This window comes from Rhinolophus sinicus, linkage group LG06 (genome assembly GCF_036562045.2).
Source record: "Rhinolophus sinicus isolate RSC01 linkage group LG06, ASM3656204v1, whole genome shotgun sequence".
NCBI lineage: Eukaryota > Metazoa > Chordata > Mammalia > Chiroptera > Rhinolophidae > Rhinolophus > Rhinolophus sinicus.
Window position 1 is genome coordinate 76,827,604 of NC_133756.1, and position 23,147 is coordinate 76,850,750.

The following is a 23,147-nucleotide window of genomic DNA, read 5'->3' on the forward strand; positions in this document are numbered from 1 at the left end:
AAAAAGAAAAAAGAAAATCCAAAGGAGCATCTCAAGATCTGTTTTTTCCCTTATTGTAAGTGAAATTCCCATTAGTGACAGCCAGGACCCAACACTGATGGAGAATAGGGCCTCTTGTTTGCAGAGATGGACTTATCACATGGTTAGCAGCTGGGATTTATGTGGAGACTCATTAAATAAAACAGCAGTGGCAGCTACCTCCTGCTGGAATACACTTGGAGGTACAGTACCTGAATTTTTCCAATGCGAGCTAGTCTTTTATACTGTTTTATGTCGCTCTCATTTTTCTGACTGTTCTTGACATTTTCTGACCTCACAGTACTTTTATTATTATTTTTATTGCTACTATAACAATGATAACTTAAGGGTCTGATTTATACGATGGCAATTTAGCCAAGGGGGAGATTATGGCATACCCAAAAAACATGCAGTAAATGTTCAAGTCTATTAGCCTTTCATTTTTATTAAGTGGGAAACTTTCGTTTTGTTTTGACACAAATGAGTTTGGAGAGTCATGAATAACTGCAGAATTATATTTGCTGGGGTCACGTTGCTGAGGGTCCATGAGCACATGAAATGATGGGAGGTGTCTCAGTGTATCGATGGCTGCTACATCATAACTGACACTTAGTTTACTCTGTTTCTTGTGTTTCTTTTTTGGCGTAATCGATAGTCATTGTTTTGTTCTTCCCTACTTTCCAAAGTAATTATAATTTTCAGAAGATAACAATGCCGCAAATTATTGACAAATTTTCTTAATTATAATAATTTCAATACATAACTGCCTCATTTGAGAGATGCCAGTGCCCTGTGAGGGTGGGTAGCACTGCTTTTGGTGTCTAGCCTGGAGGTTTGGAGCCTCAGTGCTCAGCGTGTAGGTACACGAGTGTCCAGCCCCACTCCAGGCAGCACCTGCACAATCACAGTCACCAACAGGCAAGGGCTAAGAGTCAGTTTGCGAGCTGAAGCCCAGAGCGTGGACCATGAACATGGAACATAAGGTCACCTCCTGCTCATGAAGCCACAGCCTTCCTCTAGGCTCTCTGGGCTTGCCAGAGCTGTGGCAGTGCCCTGCGCTGAGTCTCTGCACTCCACCGCCCAGAGCCCTGAGCCCTGTTCTGTGCCCTAGCCTGCAGGACTCGGGCTCTGATTGGTGCCTGCCCCCGGGAACTCCACTTCCTGTCTGCTCACCCTCAGCCCAGGGTCTCTGCCAGCTGGATGCTGTTTGTCGAGGCATTGCCGGTTCCATCTTTCTGAATCATAGTTATCAACCTCATTGATGGTTATGATTTAACGAACTGTGGTGAACTGAATTGAACTATACTAATGCTTCATTATTTTACCATTTCTGTGGCGTTATTACAATAGCATCATTCTGTGCAGCATTGAATGGTGAGCAGAGACCAGAGAGCCCTTCTGAAACTCAGGAGATGCTCAGCAGGTCACTTAGTGTGGCAGATTCTATTTCTACAAAGGGCCACAGCAACATTAGCAGCCTGGCATGCTCTTCCAGAGCCTTGTCACTTCTCTTTCAAGAGATAGAACGTCTTTTCACTTCCCTGGAAATTGGGCCAGCCTTTGTGACTGTCTCAGTGAGTAGAATGTGGCAAATAGGGAACACAGGTCCCGTCTGACTTCCTGTCAGGAGATGCTTGCCCTTGGGATCCTGTTGTCACTATATGAGAAAGCCTGTTATTGCACATGGAGAGGCACTGGGGCTCACAACCAGCAGTCAACACTGACCTCCAGACACAGGCATGACCCATCTTTCAAATGAGTCCAGCCCTCAATTAGTAACAACTCTGCCCAAATTGTTGACCCAAAGAATTCATGAGCATAATAAATGGATGTTTTAGGCCACTAAGTTTGGGGAAATTTTGTTAACAACCAGAGTGGCCACAACAGTCACTAGAGGACTAGCTCAGACAAACCAGCTGCACAGAGTAGAGTTTGTATTCGTATCTCAGCACACTTACGTGGTAGCCCAGACCTGTTCCTGCCCACCAGCCTTGAAAATGCTAGCCTCAGTACCCATGCATGCCCACACCGCTGACCCTCAGCCATGTGAATGCCAAACTAAGGTGTCATTTATCTCCTCCTCTCTGATAAAGCCAGTCAGTCTGGAATGTTAGGAATATAAACTTCAAAATGAGCATGCAGTTTGCCCTACTTGTGAGAAAGAAACAAAAAAACAAAAAACGGAAGTTTAGACTCGGCCAGCTTTGTACAGATCCTGTTTCTCCTTTGAGTTCTTGCTGGGAAGCAGCCGCTCAGCCCCGAGTGACATCTCGTGTCCCCTGGCATCCAGGTGATCCAGTGCCTGTTTGGGAGCAGAATGATGTGTGGCTTCTGGGTCCTCCCTCTTTTTCCCTGTTCACTGACTGGAAGTGAAGGTCTCTGAGCCCCTAGGGGATGGAAATGTCCAAAAGATAGAAGGACCTTTGTCCCTGAATCAATACATTGAAAATTGCTTTTAAATACCCAACTGAATCAAGGAAAGCAAGGCTAGATTCTATTGTGTTAAAACTTTAGCTTCTAGCTACAATGTGGCTATTGAGCACCTGAAATGAGGCTAGTGTGAACTAAGATTTTTTCAAATATAAACTCACTAGATTTCAGAGTACAAAAAAATAATGTAAAATAGCTCGGTAATTTTCATATGGATTACAGGTTGAAATAGTATTTTGTATATATTAGATTAAGTAACACGTTATAAAAGTCCATTTCACCTATTTCTTTTCTTTTTAATTGTGTCTACTAGAAAATTTTAAATTACGTTCGTGGCTGACAGTGTATTCTGGGTAGGCATGGCTATATTAAGACATGGAGATTTCAGTGTTTGTCTGTGACAGCAGCGTGCATTACTTAGATAGAATGGTGCCATCAAAAAGTATACTGCTGCACTGTCTCCCAGACCAGCTGCAGGTCTTACCCCACAAGAATGCTATGCCAAGTTCTTAGGGATTGACTTCTCCAGAATGAGATGTTATTCACATTGTGAAAACTTAATACTAAGCATTTTTTGAGTGCAGTTTTTCTGGACTGTCATTAAGGAATAAGAAAGTTCTATCAAATATCATCATGGCTTTGAGTTGCCATGGTCATGGTTAAATTACTCTCTTTAAGGAAATGAGGCCCAATGATACAACCTATTACAATTGTATATAACATTATGACTTTCATCTGACAAAACTATTTTTTCTTGCTACTTGTTAGACTTTTTCTTAACCCTCTATATAGCTCTATCATTTTTTTATACTTCGTGCTGAGGATTTATTAAGAATACAAATAAAAACATGTTTTTAATCCTGTTTTTCAATTGTAAACCATCTGGATTTGTCACGGCCACACAAAAGACTTCATGAATTATATTCCCTAACCCTGGTTGACATAAGGCTCTGCTGGAAAATAGTGGGTCAACTTCTTACAACTCTGAGTATTACTGAAGCTTTATTCAGCACACTTTTTATTTTGATCCTTACCTTATTAGACTGAAAAGTGATTCTTTATGCTTTTTAAGAGAAAAGTTTATGCTGTCACAAAGCTACTCTGGAAAACCCTTACTTCATAGTCACGTTTAAAACAGAGTTGCACGATTTTCGTGTCGCTATTGCAGTGATTCGTTATTTAGATCTGCAAAGGCATCTCTGATGGACCAGCGGATGAATGAAGTCAGTCTGTTTTACATGTAATGCAGAGAGAACTAGACTGCTGAGTGGCCAGTCACACAGCCCAAAGAAGCAAACGTCCAGCCCCTTAGAAGCACTGAAAAGGGGCTTTATTCTTTTCTGCTGTCTCTGGCAGAGGCAACCAAGGGGTTCTGATCGTACGACACCAAGGAGTTAGCCCTGGAGTTCCTCTTCACCCATCTACCCGAAGGCCTCCAGCTTCTCAGATTCCACATCAAGTCGTCTCTTTCCTTCTGTCTCTGGCCTCTTTGCTCTCCTCTCCAGCCATTACTCCTTCCAGCCCCAGACAGTCCTTGGATGAGACAAACTGAACATCCTCGGGCAGGTGAAGGAGAAGGAGGTTTGTGAAAACTTACAAATAAACTTGTCTGGTCTCTGTCACATGTAGTTATGCTTAGAAAAAAATTTTAAATGGCATCATAAGTAGCCTACGTGTAACATGCAAAATACAACTTTTATTACAGCAGATTTAGCTCCCTTATATTTTACTGGTTTCAGGGCCCTAACTAAAGTTGAATAGTTTTTGGTCTTTTGGGTTTATTTTTCTTTTTCTTAAGGCTGGTCCATCTAGCCTGACCACCTACCCAATTATCACAAATCCAGGGCTGCCCATAGACCCATGGGGAAGGGGCAAGAGTTTGTAAATCAGCCAAACTAACCTTAACATGTTAACATACTTTCTGTCACCAAGTACCAAAGAGCCTCGGGTCCTTTTAGTGTCTGTATTTGAAGCCCATTAATATGAATGAATGAGCTGCATTGTCAGGAGCTTGTATTAACATGTTCACTTTTCTCTCTTTTGTGTATTTTCAGTACTAATACAGTTGCCACTCTTAAGATGGCAAAGGCGTATTTATTTCAGCAGCAGTATCGTTAACCTGTGTAAACATCACAGCTCTTCTTAAGGAAAAAGGAACAGTTACCACTATGCACTTTATTATTTTGATTTACAACTTGATTCAGATTCTGTATTCCAAAGAGTAAGAGAACTGTACCCCTCCTTTTGGATTCCTATGCACATGTGGATCATGATCTAAATATTTGGTGTTTGTCTGACATTTATTAGGTCAGGCCACAAGGATACAGTGGTGAGAAGAGCACCCTGCTGCCCGCAAAGCATATAGTTTTCTGGGGAACACACAAATAAACAGTTAACATAGCAGAGTCCAGTAAGACTCTGCTCCCATACACCAGCACCACACAACCTCAGGGGCAAACTTCCAAAATGCAGGGATGTGACAGGTGCTTTGAGTTGAGTTACCAAGTCTTCAGTTACCGTGTTTCCCCCAAAATAAGACCTAGCCGGACCATCAGCTCAAATGCATCTTTTGGAGCAAAAATTAATATAACACCCGGCCTTATTTTACTATAATATAAGACCGGGTATAATATAATGTAATATAATATAATTAATATAATATAATATAATATAATATAATATAATATAATATAATATAATATAATACTGAATCTTATTTTAATGTATGACTGGGTATAATATAATTAATATAATATAATGTAATATAATATCGGGTCTTCTATTAATTTTTGCTCCAAAAGGTGCATTAGAGCTGATGGTCCGGCTGGGTCTGATTTTCAGGGATACACGGTGCTCCCCTACCAAGCCTCTATGAGTCCCGGGTTTTTGACAGAGAAGAATAGTGCCTCCTTTTCAGTGTTGTTCTGGGAGTCAGACGAGTTAAAATGTGGGTGTGCATAGTGCTTAGCAGATTTTAGGCATTTAGAAAAATTATTTCATAAACATTTTACTTTTCATCTGCGTTGCCGTTTTACCCTTCTTCTTTACTTCTGGTAATTTCTAATATTTCTCTTTGCCGGGATTGAGTCAAAGTCAGTAAACTTTAAGAATCCGACATTCAGCCATGAGGCATTTCTGTCAGAGGTCTCCTGATACACAGCGTTCATCCTTTTATAGGAGATACGAACTTTGTGTTTGATGATAGTCCCGTTTTCTCTAAATTCAGGTTATTGGCCCTAAGTTGGTCTTAAGCTTGGACATGAAAGATATTATTAGAAGATGAACGTTGGGGAGTTTTTTGTGGCTTCTGATGACATAAAAAAAAATTACCCAATTGTCTTTATTCAAAGTAACTGAGAAAATGAGTGTTTGCAAAGCTTGAATCAAACATTATTGTGCTTGTTTGGTGTTGTGTATGTAGAAACAGTGACTCTTAGAACATAACTAGGTTTGGGTGTGCTCGTTTGGATGTTTTGTTTTTCCTTCGTGCTTTTTAAATACATGTAACTAGGTCTTTTGCTAGAAATTTCTTTTGGGCTAAGTTGGAATAGGGAAATAAATGAAAGAATTGGACCAAATTCTGAGTCTGGACTAAGCCAGGCCAAATTCTCTTTCCCCCCATGCAGTTTCAATAGAATTCCATTGAATTAATTTTACTCATAATAAAATCAGTTGTATTTCAAGCCTGCCTCCAGACTCTCAGATCCTTTTGATCCAAGCACAACAGCCTGTTGCTGTGCAGTCTGTTGAACTTGGCAGCGAGGGGTGGTGACAGGGATTTGTGTTTGAAGTTAGCCCATTCCACCTCTGCTCATCAATATTTCAGTACAGCTGGGATTCTCTGAAAATCAACTTTTGCCCAAAAAAAAAAAAAAAAAAAAAAAAAAAAGTTGGTTTGAGAATATTGTTCCTCCTAAATTATTATTCCTACAATACTATAAAATTGTAAAAGGCTCCACAACCATTAAGAATATTGGAACCTGGTGACTCATCTTGCAGTACTAAGTTGAAAGGGAAGGATGTTATGACCAGCAGGGTTCATTCTAGAGGATATTCACAGCGGGACATTATTCTCTGTACTGACAATGCATTAGGGTTCAAATCCATGTGGAAGAGCTGCCAACATATCTCACATGAGGTGACTCAGCTTGGGAAGGAGGGTGGCAGAAGATACCAGAGGGAACCAGGCCCAAGGGTTTGGCCTCTACATGGGAAGTCAAACCCACCTGAGGTCGATTTGGACTGAAGCGATTAAGGCAGCAGTCGGGCGGCTCCACAGTCAGCTTGAGGAGCAAAGGGCCAGGAACCCACGCCAGGGCTCGAGGACGCTATGACAGAACCCACGCCAGAGGCAATGAGCACCGAGATGCCAGAGACTAGGCAGCTGCTGAGTGACAAGCCAGGACCACCAGCGACAGCAGGAATTGAGCTCCCTCAGAGCTTCCTGTCTCTCACAGGGGGACCTGAGTCTGCAGTAGTGACACCTGCAGGAAGGACCAGGAAGGCAGGGGCCTCCTTTGGGAAGTTCTGCCTTAGGTCCCTTAAACACACAAGGTCATTTTCTCACTGTGGATTAGCAAAGAGCTTTTCCTAACCAGCAGGTTGTTGTGTGCCTTTTATGATTTCTGCATCTTCACAAATCACAGACTTCCCATGTAAGACAGTGCTTATGAACTTGATGATCTTACAGCACCGATTAGTTTTGTCCAACTGCAGCAGTTGCAGAGAAAAACTCACTTCCAGCAGGTAATTCTTCAAACTCAAATTGCATGTCTAATGAGATATGAAAGAAAAAGAAAAATCTTGTTTTAAAAAATTTAAAGCTTGTTTTTAAAATTTAAAGCTTGGTTTCTTGATATGATGGTTTTAAATTTATACATTTTAAAAAAAAGATGTGGAGAAATGATACTACATTATAATGTCTACACCAGGTCAGATTTCTCCATGGACTTTGTACTTGTAAGTCTCCATTTGCAATTCAGTCTCTCAGATTTAAAAGAAAAGTCACCTTGAGGTATAATAAAGCAAAACAAGATGGCAAAGACCTTGTTTGTCTGATATCCTATCAGGCTCCTGAGCTACGTGCTGCATTGCGCGGCTTGGGGAGATGACAGTGAGCTGTACTGTGCTGATCCTCACAGAATCGAAAATGGACAGAGCAGGGAGAGGCTACCAGCTTCCTGGGCCTGGCACCCAGCATGGCCCACTCATGCCAAGCAGGCAGGTGGGGAGGCCCCTGCCAGGACTTCCAGCCCCATGGGCTGGGGAGAAGGAAGGGAAAGGAGGTGGTCTATATGTGATGGCTACAGGCTTCTAGTGTCATGGAGGGGGCTCTGAAGCAGAGGAGCATACACCTTTCTGTTCTTCCCCTCTCACAGGCCAATGGAGACAATCCCGGGAAGCCTGCATGAACTTTTCAAATAATAGCAGTTGTTACCTTTTATGGAATATATTCTATGTGTGTCCCACCATGCTAAGTACTATAATTTTTTTTAAATTAAATTTATTGGGGTGACAATGGTTAGTAAAATTACATAGGTTTCAAGTGTACAAGTCTATATTACATCATCTATATATCACAATGTGTGCTCACCACTCAGAGTCAGTTCTCCTTCCAACACCATATATTTGACCCCCGTTAGTTTAATCCTAACAAAAACCTCTGTGCTACAACATATCATCATCCTCATTTTACAGATGAGGAAACTGTGACTCAGAGAAGTGAGTTGCCCAAAGTCACACATTTCCAAAAGATTAGAAATAATTATTTAGAAAACAAAACTTTTACTCCTATATCCTCAAATGCAGTTACTAAAATGTATCTTTTCATATATGTCTACAATAGGTTGCAAGTGGAGGGAGTGTATTACATATGCTTCTCTTTTTATATACGGAGCCCATCCCAGCTCTCCTGAAGGTGCGGTTATTTGTGTGTGGCCTGAGGGAGATATCTGGGGGATGTGTCCTCAAGACTAAACTCACAACTGGAATCAGCCACTGAAGCAGAACTCGGGAGAAGTGATTCTTTCCAGCTGGTTCAGTAATTGCCTGCTTGTGCCTGTTCACTAAAATGTACCTACAGTCATAGGGCTGGCTCCCTTTCAGGGTTCTGAGCAATTAAAAACAGATACTTGGTTTAATTCATCTGTGACCCTCAATAAATTAAAGAAGAAATTGAATTTGATCAGTGGTGTTTTTATTTTACCACTATCAGTTAGAGTTACAGATTAGCACACAATATTGAGTTATGCTTGTCCAGCTGCTTATACACTATTCTTGTGGGGGGAGGGTGCAACAAAAGAATATTTTGAGGACATTTCCTGTCAGAGAACATTCCTATTTACATAGACATGTACTCATCAAGAAGAAGACGGATGTCTCACGGGTCAGATGCACTGTCTCTCACTGGAAAATTGTGGGCTGGGTCAAAAAGTTTCCTTCCACAGTCATAATCTCTAGAAGCTTCTCAAGTCACTCAGGGTTCTTTGGTTACTTTTGGAAAGGATTTGGAGGAAGAGGGCCTGGGTAGAATCCCAAAATGTTAGCTCACCAGATATGTGACCTTGAGCCTCAGTGAATTTATTCGGAAGCAAAGTGAGGACTTTCAACTCAAAAGGCATTGGTCAGGAGAGTGTGTCATCAGATCAGTGTCAGAAGAGACAGAACGGGAAACAGGCAAAGGAGTGACCTGTTTCCAAAATTTCCCATCCAGCGGCATCTTGGGTCTGGGACAGAAAGACTCCCAGCATTGACCACAGAGAGACCTGCCAGGAAGGGCCGTCCCGACCCCGAACCCTGAGGAGGCATGAGAACTGCGGCACCCCACCTCCAGCCTCACTTGGAAACAGAGTGGGGCTTTTTGTCCTTGAGACCCCCGCCAGGTCTGGCCCAGCGAGCAGCCTGGGAGGCCGCGCCAGCCCCTGCAAGGTGACAGGACAGGCCCGTGAAGGGCCAGGCACAGCAATAAGAAACCTGAACCAGTAGGGCAGCGGGGGAATTGGGGTTGGAAAAACATTTTCAGGCATTTTTCTGCCTTGAAGGAAAAAAAAAGAAAGAAAGAAAGAAAACCAAGGGGCCAAGTTCTGACTGTGTAGCTGGTACAGCCCTGGCCCACACTGGTCAGGGCTGCTGTCGACGCGCTTTGAGGTCTGAACTGCAAACGTCAGCAGGCTTTTTCCTGGCTGCCAGGAAGGGAAAGTTCCCTCCAGTGACAGACAAAAATAATGGATTTGGGGCAAGTCTAGGCCTTCAGAGGTTACAGTGAAAATTAATGGAGGACCACGTTAACTAATGTTACTCTAATCCTGCAGTTTGGGGCATTGGGCGAAATTTCTGTTTTATGGCATGTTTTACAAACTAACCTATTTTAGATGTTGGAACACTCCAGGCTGGAGTAAGTTCCAGGTCAGGAAACTCGCCTCGCCTCTTGAATTTCTCAGTCCCTCGGCCACTCTTTGGTGCAGTGCCCACCGTCCCACTTGTCTGCTATCTCCACTGAACCTTTCACATCAGCTCATTTATCTTTCAGGTGTTATAATCATTGACTTCAATCAGTATTCCATTATCCTGAACAGGCAATTATCTACATTGTCACTTTTGCCTTTGCTCTTTTGACCCAGGGGTCACGGAGGCCTGAGTGTAACTGAATCCAGCAAAATTATTCCCTTACCTGTCATATAAATAGTCATCCCAGCAAAATGAGACCCAAGGGGGCTTTTCGAGAGGTGTTGAGAAGGCCAGTCTAACTCAATCCTTTATTCAGCTCTTTAAGGAATGCAGTACTGTTTTGGCACTCTATCAAAATAAAACAAAGTTCCATTTTTCAGCTTCTTTATTTAAAGTGTGCACCCCTGAGCTTACAAATGCTTCTTTGTGGCCTTCTTTATTGAAATTTCCATTCAGCTCTTCCATCTGTTAGCTGTGTTTACCACTATTTCTAGGGAAAGAATTCAGTATTTCACCTTTATTTGGGGTGTAAGGTCATAAAACTGTCTGGATTATTTCAGCTATATTTATACCAAACTTAATATTGCTTCTTTAACAGGTTTAAAGCTTTAATTCCCTGGTTCATTATTCACGGTGAGCAGTCTGAGGAGAACTGTGTTTTAGAATGAGGAAGGCATTTTATACCTTCTTGCTGTCCCTTCTCCATCCCCCAAAGAGAAAGTGTTCTATAAACGTGAGCTTCACCCAGAGACCATCTGATCAAACTCCCGTTCTCTCCCTCACACATGGCTGTTGACCTCACAGTACTACATTTCAGAAGCAGACCTGCTCCTCATTCCCCTTTTCCTAGAAATATTAATGTCATTACAATCTTAGGAAACTTGTAAGACTCATGGTGTCACACCCACTACTGAAGGGAGGTCTCCCGAGGGCTGATATATGTATACGTGTATGTGAATATATAGAGATATGTGTGCCTGAGTGTATATGTGTGTGCATGTATGTGTTACTACATGTGCATATGTGTACGTGTGTATGGGTGTATATATGTGTATATATGTGTATGTGCACATGTGAATATATGTATATGTGTATGTGAATATATAGAAATGTGTGTCTGTGTATGTGTGTGTGCATATTTGTGAGTACCTATATGTGTACATGTATATGGGTGTACGTATGTGTTTGTGCATATGTGTATGGGTGTATATATGTGTATGCGTGTGCATATGTGTATATGTATGTATTTTTATAAATATATATTATATATTTAAATTTCTAAAAGCAAGGTGACCTCAACCTTTAGCAATAAATTTGGAACTACATCAAAAAGAAACAGAAATAATATAAAATAAAAGTACAAACATTATTTCTTTCTAGAATTGCCACATTCAAATAAATTTTTTTTAATTTATTTTTTAAATTTATTGGGGTGACAATTGTTAGTAAAATTACATAGATTTCAGGTGTACAATTCTGTATTACATCATCTATAAATCCCATTGTGTGTTCACCACCCAGAGTCAGTTCTCCTTCCATCACCATATGTTTGATCCCCCTTACCCTCATCTCCCACCCCCCCATCCCCCTTACCCTCTGGTAACCACTAAACTATCAAATAAATTTTTAAGTTTCACACATTCCCCACAACAGCATGACCTGGAAGGAAGCAACTGAATAGTAAAGGGAGCATCGCCTTTGAAGTGGGCAGACCTTAGATGAAGTTGTAGGAGGCCGGTGCAGTCGTGCGTCCGACCTCCACTTCTCCTGCCACCGCATCGCAGCACCGCCACCTACTTAAGTAATGTTGTGAGGACCGGGGCAACATATGGAGTTGGAACATGGCAGGTGTTCATCAGTGGTGAGCTTCGTGACCACTGTGCCAGGTTTCTCGGCAGAGAGGTGACTCGAGTTTGTGTCTGAGCCATTTGTTTTCACACTGATGATTGGCTGACACCTCCACCTGAAGCGAGGTCTCCCGAGGGCTGATATATGTATACGTGTATGTGAACATATAAAATATATAGCGACGCTTTGCCACATGAACACCTGCGAATGTTGTGTGCTGCTGCTTCCTGGGCTGATGAGGCCCGAGCCACATCCCGCAGGAGTTTGCAGAACATCGTGGAAAAAGAGCATCAGTCTTCACCCTCATGTCTGTATCCTGTGCTAACGGGCTGTCAGGGTAGGCAATTGCCCAGGCAGAAAAGAGCTCATGCCGTGCTTCGGCGGTTCCATTACATGCAGATTTTGATGCGGTGAGTCCGAGGTTGAGCCTGAGGTTCCACAAACCAGCAGAGCTGCTGGTCCACAGATTATTCGGTGCTCATGAGGATCTGAGATTCCTCCAACGCTGTGTGGGATGCAAGGCTTTATCACAACAGGGATGCCTTAGACCGAAACGGAAATCTGTGTATTTAACATAATTTGTTTAAAGAAAGGCCACACCTGCCCCCATGACTTTCCAAATTCAAGGGAAATAAAGAAATGGTATTTATTTCACTGTCCTCCGGTGAATGGTTAAGAAAAGCCAGTGTCTTCTTCATCATGATGTGTTGTCAGCTCCGGGTGCTGCCTGGTTTTCGGGGCACAGGCGCTGACCTGTGAGTCGAGCTGATTTGCTGCCCAGGCTGCCCAGAGGACTGCAGGATGGAGGCAGTGCAAGGGCCTGTCCACCCATAGCAAGGGAGTGACAAACCAGCCGGGAAAGCTCCCCTTTTCTGATTTCTTAAAAACAAACTTTTCACTATAACGTCAGAAAAGTGTACACATTCGTTTTAGAAAATTTGAAGCAAAACAGACCTATTATTTAGAAACAGCCATCTATTGCTCATGTTTTTGAAAATTGTGGGATAATGCCTCTGTGTTCTGGAGAACAATATTTTGAATTATAAGCAACACAGTTTTCTAGAGGGAAAAAAGATGTGCCAGCCGCCCTCATCTCATTTCATAGCAACAGGGAGAATATTTAAAAAGGTACTGCCTCCTTCCCTCCCTGGACTCCTGGGATAGGGCATCAGGCCAGGCAGTGACTTGTCTATTCAAAGAAGTGATGTGTTTGGCCCTCCTGAGCATAAGATTAAGGAAGCTTCAAAGTGTAGTGGGGTGAAGTCCATGGGGCCAGTGTGAGTGCCATCCTTACAGACAGCTTTGATCTGCATACTTGTTATGATGATTTTCTCGCAGGTGGCAGTAGAGCACCCTATTGTAACAATCAACATATTCATGCAATTTTGTCCCAGAGTAAAAGGAACGCTCGCCTTTTTCTAATGCACACAAAGCTGTTCTGTGAGCTGCAGCCACACTGAGGGGTGGTGGCCGTCTTAACTATCATTTACACAGCGTTCTCACTGAAGAGCAGGACAAAGATGGCCCGTGGGGGTTGCTGTGGTGCCCATAAACCCTTGTGAACCTTCAGCCGGCCGTTGGCTTGCCATCACAATTCTCCACCTCTTCTCTGGGAGGGCGTGGTAATTCTGAAGAAACCCCAGCCTTGGTCCCTGAGTTGTGTTATTTACTTATTTTTCATGATCATATTAGGTGTTATGGATTCTAATTAAGTGGTTTGTCTGTAATAGACTTTTTCTTTGGAAGGAACCAAAGACAACAGGCCATCTAGTGGCCTCAACGTGGAAATTCCATGGACCCTGCCCCTCCCCCCAAGAATCATTTCCCTGGTCCCAAAGAAATTTCTCTTTGCCCCAGACCAGCTGCTCTACCTACAACTCTCTGAAACTCAGTTCACTTTTCTTAATCTAAGGTCATCTAAGGTCTTCTGATAGTCTAAAATTATATACATCTATGATTCAATCAGAGTTGCTGGTGAAGATAACTGAAGTAATTAAATATGAAAATGTGCTTCTTTATAAGCACTAAGAAAAACTTTGGAAGCTATTCCTTTTTCAGTTTGGGTCAAGTAATTTCTACCCTGACATGAGTTACCGTGCTTTTCTGAACTATAACGTGCTGCACATATGTTTTCAATGTGAGCCGTAGCTTAAAACAGCTTCCCTCGATTTTTGCTGAGACAGAAGGACAGAGTGTGTGTGTGTTTATGCCTGTGTTTGTCTATGTCTGCACATTTACACACGGTCATCATTCGGGGATGCTGATGGGCCCTAATCCGCTCTTAATAGCCTAGTGAGAGATTGCATCGTGTTTTGTTTTACAAAATATGAAAACTATCTGCAGCTGTGAAGGAATAACCCTCATAATTCATCTGAGAGCCTGCCTCTCTTACTTGTGGGATCTACTCCATATCTCATATCAACTCATTACTCTGTCTATCCCCCATGTATGCAGAAAGACCGCATGATAGATGCTGTAAAGCAAGGATGTTATTTCCACAAGAGGGGGAGGTTAAACCCTGTGACACAGGAGTGATGAGGCACAAGTGAGTTAAGAAGACAGTATATCTCTCTACACCAGATAATATACTGTTCTTTATTCTGCAGCTATATTTATATTAATAATGCAGCTCAGAGGAGAAACGAGAGAAGTAGAATTCTTATGTTTTTTATTCATTTATTCATAAGGCCTTGCTGCCTACATTTTCAGTGCTCTTTGGGAATTTTGCAAGAAGCAACAATGGCCATCACCTTCTTCTTTCAAGATTCCCTTTAATTTTTATATTATATATTTATACATATAGTCATTCTAATGTTGATGTCGAATAGTTGTAGTCATTTCTGTGCTTTAAACTGAAGCTACTATTAAAAAATTCCCTCTAGTTCCTATTTTTTAAAAACTGTATCATGTACAGTAGTTTCAGGTTTTCACCCAATAATAAATGCTTGAACTCTAAGATACTCATAAACTGTTAGTGGATTTGATATTTCTTAAAAACAGGCTGTACTCTTTCGTGTTAAAGTCTCCTCTATCCTTCCCAAGGAGACTAAAGTCTTGCAATAAGACGTGACTCCTTCTGTAGAGTCCTTCCCCTCATTCTCCCCGGAGGAACTGATGGCTTAGAACTCCCGTGTTATCCGGCACTGAGAGTCGGGCCAGGGCACCCAGGACAGTCCCAGGTGCCTACCACAAGCTCTCAGAGCTGGCCAGTGTCAGTGAGCTGCTCACCTCTCCTGCCCATTGCTGTGAAGCTGTCATACCAGGGATACTCAGATTCCCTCTGATGTCACACATACCTGTCCAAGTGTCAGCCCTCTTTCTTCATTTGTATGACTGTTTATTGGGGTCCTGAGGCACCTAGACCCCTTTTGTAAAGTGGGTGAGTGCAGGTAAGTATTTACGCCCAACGTTTGACACTGTAGCACTCAACGTTCTGGGCAATGGACAGGGCTTCCATTTAGTTAGCATCTCAGTAAAAACACAGAGGTGTATTTGAGGAATTGTTCCTTCACTAGATTCTAATAATTCCAAGGAATAGAATAACTATTAAGAAAGATCTTGGTTAGCCCAAATAACTTAGCTATGTCTCTCAAATAGTACACTTATATTGAAGTTAAAATAGTGGACCCTCACTCAGTTTTCTAACTGCCCTAAACACATGTAAAGTATAAAGCATCCGTTTTCCTTTGAACTTCCCCTGCATTTTTTCATCATCGAGTGAGATAAACTGTACCTTCCTTTCCAGCTGCTTTAAACCTCCTGTTTGAGCCTAATGTTTGCAATTAAGTATTGGCGGGCACTGCCATTCACAAAGAAAGAGGAATGAGATTCTTTAATATTAGTCCCAGCTAGTGATCACCAAAATCTTCCCTGTGTGAGCTTTTTACCTGTATTTTCCTCTGAAACGTACATCCCAGCTTAAGCATAAGGAATATCAAACAGGAACATAGAGGTGGGTAATATTTGCAATAAAACCCTCCGTCCAAAAACTAGCTTGTTGCTAACAAGCTGCCACCTGCAAAGAACTAAGAGGAAATAAAGAATATTTCCGTCTATTTCCATGTTCAGTTTTATCTCAGGTAGCATAATGGGCCTCTACCAGTTCTTCCCCCACTAGGCTTTCCCCATAGTCACCAGCCTATTTTCAAAGTTCTTCTAAATGAATCCTCCATGATATATAATCCTCCATGTTCTGTTCAGTGTAGATAATCTCGTGCATGAGAGTAGATGCTGCTGCACCAAATTAGTGTCTCTGTCCTCTGCGTCTCTGCTCAAGCTTTGTTCATTGGCAGAGCTAAATATAATCTGTAAAAGGTTTAACAACCTCTGAGGATGCAGTCCCAACAGTCATCCATTGAAGTCCTTCAACGGCCACTTCTGTATTTGAAAGGTACTTTTTCTTATCAACACGCAAATTCAAAGTAATGAATCAGATGGCTTCTATTTTCGCTGAAGACAGAATGAAAGGATTTGGGAACTTATGTGCATCAGAATTTCTCAGCATCCACTGCAAGCGCTTTCAATTATAAAGGAACATTTTTCACTTTTTCCTTAGCATATTCCGTTCCTGTTCTACTGTCGGAGTTTTTTGGTGTGTGTTTTTTTGTTTTTTTTAAGTATTGGGTTTTGACTGTGGTCTTCAATTCATCATCTCCTGCTTTATTTTCCTTGTAGCAGTAACTGCAAACAGCATGAGATTCTGGAGAGTACAGAAGGCGAGTGTGCTGTTTTCATGAGTACCATTCCTGGTGCCTGTAAACCCACCCTGTTAGCCTGCAGGGTCTGCTTGCCAGTCAGTTCTCTCTGCTGCTGTGAGAAGTCAAAATCCACTTTGCCTGTTCTCTTTTCTTTCCTGTGCTCTTCAGTTTCTCTGGAGACTGGTCGTCTCCTTATTGTATGTTCACACTTCCCACATAGCTCCTTTTCCTGAATATTTACAGCATTAATAGAGCTGGTTCAAATACCATACTGTACAATAGATGCAGGTAGCACAGGACGCTCTCCTTGCTGGACATACCAGATGTTGTCATAAAACTGTCACTGTGTGACTTTGGCAAATCAGTTAACATCTCTCATCCATTGGTTTCTCATAGGCAAAAGAGAAGCAATCCCTGTCTTTTTAACTCAAAGTTGTGAGGATCACATGACATATTGGGTGGGTGTTTTATCAAACATAAACATCCTGTATGACTGTAGGGTATTTGTGCCTAATTTATTCAGAGTGAATGGCGGCAGCATTAACGCAAATTGATGTTAACTACCATTGTATCAATGTACTACTATGCGCCAACCAGTGTCACAGGCATTTCCTCACTTAGGTTTCTCAAGCCTGCAGAAGGGGCATTGTTGTCCTCATTTTACCGTTGAAGTGACTTGCCTAGCATTCTAGGCATTATGTAGCAGAACTGGAATTCTCACCAGGGTCTGTCCAATGCCCAGGCTTTCCTCGTGGTTTCTCTCTACATCCTAAATTAGGAAAAAGAGAAGACAAAAGAAGACACCATCAAAGCCATTCTCCTGGGAATGACGATAGTCAGTTGAAACTGACGATAGTCTGTTTGACTGTCTTGCAATTGACAGGCTCCAGATGAATCATATTTTCAAGTTTAGCTGTCTTAGTTCCAAAAGAATACAATGCTGGACTGCCAGGGGAGGTGGAGACGTTTTAGCATGTGAGGTATGAGAGATAAGTGAGTATCAAGAGTGACTATCTCTTATAAACCTTTTACTTTTTACATTTATTTTTAGTTTAGTTATTTTATTTATATAGCCTGTGAACCAAATAAAGAATGCATTAAGTAGGTCAGAGCCCTGAGTTATACACTCTAGCAAATGCTTCTTCATTTATTATCTTGGCAGCTTTATTTATTAAAGGATCATCATTTATTTTAAAAAAAAAAAAAGTGTTTTCAAAGCACTTGATTGAATGCTTTTGATGAAATGATCTTCTATTCTCATTAAAGACACCATTATAGATGCTTCTGATTCTCTTCCTTCTCATTTTCACTCTTCTGGTATAAAATTTTGCTTTTCTACTCAATGGTTGGCTCTCAGAACAGGAAGGCAAGTTTGACTTCATAAAATGAACAACTAACATTTGCACAGTGGTTTACCATTTACAAAGAGAGCACTGTTCACAGCCATTGTCTCACACCCAGTGCTGGGGGTCACTGTCACAGGACTCCAATTCACACAGGAGGAAATGCCGTCCTGGGAGTGCTCTGGGGCAGTTGTATTGACAATGTGTACAGTGTCATTCCAGATTTGCTCATGGTGAGATTCTCTACAGCTAGGACTGTGTCCTGCACTATTGTGTTCCACACAGCTTTTAATACAGTGCCTTAAACTTGACCTTCAGTAAATGTCTACTAGATGGAAGCAAGCACGAGTGAAAGCTTAGTGGAAATTGTAGTGTTATCTCTGTAAATCAAAATGTTAGAGCCTCGCATCCAAAGATAGCCTTTAGGTGATGTCTTGAATCTCCTAAAATCTTACGCAAAAATGTGCCCATGTCACACATATGGTTTCCAGGGAAGAACATAGCCTCCTTATTTGTCATCAGATTTTCAATGTGGTCCATGACTCAAATCAAGTTAATAATCACTGCTTTAAAAAATTAAAATACTTAGCCACAAAATAGTTTACAATTTTATTTAGCATTCATAACAAAAGATAGAAATCATCAGAAAGTTAGATGTAACCTCTGTGTTGCCTAAACAAATCCACATTTCATGTCTAAGCTAATCAATTTTGGTTTGTTAGAGCTTAAAACTGAAGTTAAATCTTGGGCTTCAGTCTTCCTATGGGCTATAATTAATAGCACAGTTCTATAGCCATAGATTTCACTGAGGCCCACCAGCTACCCTGAAAATGCCCATGATGGTGTTAAAAAGAGACAGGGAATTAGAGCATGCCATTCGTTCCCTCACTGTATTTCCTGGATTGTTGGTATGGTCATAGCTTCAGTCTGCATATAACTTGTACTTCAGCTGAGAAGTAACTTACCACAGGCTAAACTATCTTTTTTCAGTTTCGCCCAGGTTTCAGAGAGTTTCTTAACCCAACTTTTGACTTTCAGGAATTTTATTTCCTCACAAGTTACATTACGTACCTTCTGCATCACATACCTAGGTGCTTTTTGAGAGAGGGGTACATTTCCTCTTTATCTCTGTAAGTTTGGTATACAGTGCCGCTGTGCAGTATGTGTTCCGTTAGTGTCGGTCATTGTTGTGAGGCTTTAGTGAAGTAGTCGGGGGCATATTACACAGAATCACCAAGTCAAAACAGGACTTTTCTAGGAACTAATTCTAGCAGGAGATCACCTACTGTAAAGTATAATGTACTAGCCAATAATTTTCATCGCTGAGTACTTTGCTGTCTATAGGAGGATGTATTATAATCAGACAAAGTAAGCCATTAGGCCTCATCTGAAGCATCTTATTTTATACCTTTTATCTCTTATAATCGTCAAGGAAAATGAAAGGGAATCCAAAATGGAAAATATCTTAAAGTGCACAAAAATGTTTAAAAATACACAGCATAACTTTTAGTCTGCAAAATTCGGATAGGTAATAGTTTATTATACTTATGAAATACCAACTTTCACAAATTATTAATATTCAAAAGAAACAAAATATTTTTTAAATCAAAGTGAAACATAGTACACACTGTGGTATAGTAGCTAACAAGAAACATTTATTCACAGAGTTAGTAAACATAGAGCTTCTTGAAACAGAAGAGCTCCAAAACATGCATCCAAGTTTGAATTTTTTAATATTTTATTGGTCATATTTTATAAGCAGTCTACACTGATACCTTTTCTAGAGCTATCCTTCCAATTAAATTTTTTAAAAGCAAATGATGAAATGGTCATTCTTGTACTTTTTGAACATATCTCATTAATTATACTATCATTCTAAATATTTACAATGTGTTCTTTCAAACATTTGCAGATAAAATAGAAAGCATGTCTTGATGACATTCTGTGCCTTACTAAATTGACGTTAGATATTCCCGTGTTTACACACGTACATATGGTTACTGATTCATGTTACCTATTAAAGTTTCCTCTTTTCCTGATTTAAGAGATATTTAAAGGCTGAAATCCTGAAATGTTTATTTTTGAGCTTGGGATCTTACTGCTTTATATAGTAACACATCCACAGGCTGAATCCTTATTTTGACACCACCAAACCCACTTTTTACCTTCATTATGAAAGTAAGGTTTGGTCAGCTGAGGTCAAGTTGGACACTCAGCATTGCTGGCATTCTAGTTGGTGAACTCTAACAGAGAGGAGAGTCACATATAAACACTGAGTGTTTCTACGGCAGCTTAGAGCCGGGATTAACTTGGATCACCCAGTCTTCTGCTTTTAATGAAATTCCCTCCCTTGTATTTTCTTGTTTAGAAGAGAGTCTAAAGTTATCTCATGCTAATTCAGTCAGGCAGTGCCCTCCGGAGATGTCACAGGCTTCCCTGACCTCTCCAGAGAGAGATTCAGTGAAGGGATGAGGAGAATTCAACATTCCTGAGAAATTGGAAAGCAGCAACCCCCGGAGAATTGGTAGAGAAACTCGCTCCAGACTCAGCTGCCAGATACTCAAGTCACCTTTTCAGCACTTGCTTGATGTCTCTCTCAGCCCATCTGGCTTGACTCAGAGGTCAGTCTGGGAACTGGGAGAGGTGGCAGCTCTGAGAAGAATTCAGGGGAGGTCTAGCAATAGCACTTTCTGTCTTTGTCATTTGTTGTTATTTGAAATACATTCTAAAGGGTGGACAGAGGACAGGGTGGAAGTAGTACTGGGTTTTGCTTGACTGTCTTTTTTTTTCTTTTTTTTCAACCCCAAATTTACTTTAGATGAACTAGTATTTTTATTTCCCAAAGAATGAGTTCCCTGATTTTAGATGACTGAAATTTAAGGGTTGTTGTTATTTTTATTATGTAGGATCTCTGCAACTAATTATTTTGTAATTATATTAGCTATTTTACAAAGGATGTTTTCTCTTGTGCATTTAATGAAATTTGGGGTGAGGAGTATTAGAAAATATGTTTCCAGCTTTTAAATTATATTCTTTTTGCAGTTTACATTTCAGAAAAGTAGGAAAACATGAGTATTGTTAAATATGCTGTCTATATTGTCAGCAGACTAAGAAGCTACATTTTATAGTTTGTCCATTTTATTTTCTAGTGAAGTGAATAAATTTCAGTGTACCCTGCAGTGCTGGTGTGAGAAGAAGGTTTGGAGAGCCTTGCTCAGTTTTACACTTACGTCAGATTCTTAAAGAAAAAACAACTCTTCCTGAGGTACTTGTTTAGGCCAGATTGCTAACAGGCCGACCTCACTGCACCAGATGTGACCAGCCCTTTGGCATGGTTTGTTTAGTCCAAGCAAAGTTTTACTTTTTTTTTTTTTTTTTGCTAACAGTTAAAATATGAGTTTTCTTAACATAATGCTAGATTTTTAACATTTCAGATGGGATCTGTCTGCTAGAGTGCAATGCACATGATCCCTGGTAGGAGGGGATGGACTTGGGGGGCCAACGGGGGAGCTGAGCCTGGGCCCTGGAGGCCCTGCAATTGTGAACCCTGTTTTACACCCTTCTTCCAGTGCCTTGCTAAAAAGAGAAATCACTTTTTAGAGTACTTTGTTCACTAGAAAGTTATTCCTAATTTCCCTATGAAAGCAGATATATAAACATTATACTCATTTCATCATTGGCTTAAATTATGATTTTCAGGATGCTTTTATCTCCTACATGGTGACCTAGAAAGAGGGTTGGCCTGGAAGATGGAAGGTGTGGGCTCTAATGCTGCCCTGTCCTTAGCCCTGTGAGACATCTTGTTGGACCCCAGTTTTCTTAGCCTTAAAAACCAAACAAACCTGCCAACTCTCAGAAGTTCTCTGATCTTTGCTACCTTTCAATTTCCAATGACTCAATACACAACAGCTTAGGTTTCCTAACTTCCCTAGTTTCTCTGTCAAAAAAAAAAAAAAAAGCATAGACTCAAACATGTTGATGCACTGAGAGTGTTGAATATAATAAACTGTGCGGAGAATCCCTTTGTAAAGGTAACAGTCACTCAAGTATCACCCTCCATTTCATCTCTATAGTTTCCAGTCTGTGCAGCCAGTCTGACCACCGTTCTAGTGGACATTTGCTCTTGATATCTTCAGTACAGTCGTTAATAAGGGGACCCAGGGATGTTTCAAAGGACCCAGGTTAAAGGCTTCAAACTCCTCAGCCCTTGGTGGGTAAGCCTGAAAAGTGGGAAAGGGAGGACGGTCCTGTGTTGAGTCTTGGGAACGCTTACCCAAGGCCCTCTCACTGTATTTGTTTCCTAAGTCAGTGTGTGCTGAAAGAGTTAAAGGACTCCAAGCCTTAACTCACCATCGGGGAGTGTCTTGGGCACTGGAGAGAATCTGGCACAGGATGTGTTTTCATGGAACTGCTTATCATAACTAAGCTTCTGCCGTTTCATTTAGCCGGGCTGGATTGGGTGGAAAACTGGCAGAGGGATCAGGAAATCTGCCTTCTGTTCCTCATTCTGCTGCCGCCTGACCCTTATGCAGGTCATTCACCCCACACACACCTCCCCACTCCTAGCATGTCTCAGTTTCTCCATCTATAAAATAAGACAATGAAAGTAACATTCTTTATAAGAAATGTTAGCGAAATCCTTCTCATTGTTTTCATCAAAACTATAGCAAATGAATATTTTCATGGGGGCTCTGCTTTGATCCATTCTTTGGTTTACTTTTGTCCAGTGCTTGCTAATCTGTTCGGAGGTGCTTTTTCAGACCACAGCCTTCTTGCTGCCTATTAATGGTTGTGTTCCCACCTAACCTTCATGTTTAACACCATCCCCCCACTCTAGGAAGAAAGACAGTGGAGGTGGGAGCTCTTTATGCCAAAATAAACAATAAAGATTGGAAACACTTAGACCAAGATAATTAGGAAAATGATGTTGAATGAAAAATGACATTAGACTTATTATTATGCTCAAGTTAGAATCCATTTCCAAAAAGCACAATCTCCAGTTAAATGATCTGTTTATAAAGGTTGTTTGTTTGTTTGTCTAAGATTTCATTTGTTTAAATCTGCTGCTCACTCCTCAGTTCAGGCTCTACTTATTTCCTTCTTCATTGAGAAATCATGTTGGAAAACACTGTCAAAAGCTGTTTACTATTTAGAAACACTATTAAACAAAAGAATACTATCTAACAACAATTAATGAAGCTAACTATTCAAAAGAAAAGACTTAAAGCTCCTCTGAAATATCTACCTATATAATGCAAATTTATTTTCCTGAAGTAGCAGAAACCCACATATAAGACATATATAGAAATTATCAGCATTTTTATGCTCTTTGAAAACGTGAATATAACTGACCTGTTTGGGGTAA

General features: G+C 41.0%; 1 protein-coding gene across 4 annotated transcripts in view; it reads left to right on the forward strand.

Annotated features, from left to right (window-relative positions):
* The window catches only part of GMDS (GDP-mannose 4,6-dehydratase), a 649,100-nt gene that overhangs the window by 475,022 nt on the left and 150,931 nt on the right, over positions 1-23,147 (forward strand). The window contains exon 8 of one of the 4 annotated variants that reach the window (XM_074335318.1): positions 8,294-8,464. The exons of the other annotated variants lie outside the window; for them this stretch is intronic. Coding sequence (XP_074191419.1) covers positions 8,294-8,449 — 156 coding nt within the window. The 3' untranslated portion in view covers positions 8,450-8,464. Of the gene's footprint in view, positions 1-8,293; positions 8,465-23,147 lie in introns of those variants that run through there. 4 annotated transcript variants of the gene reach the window in all.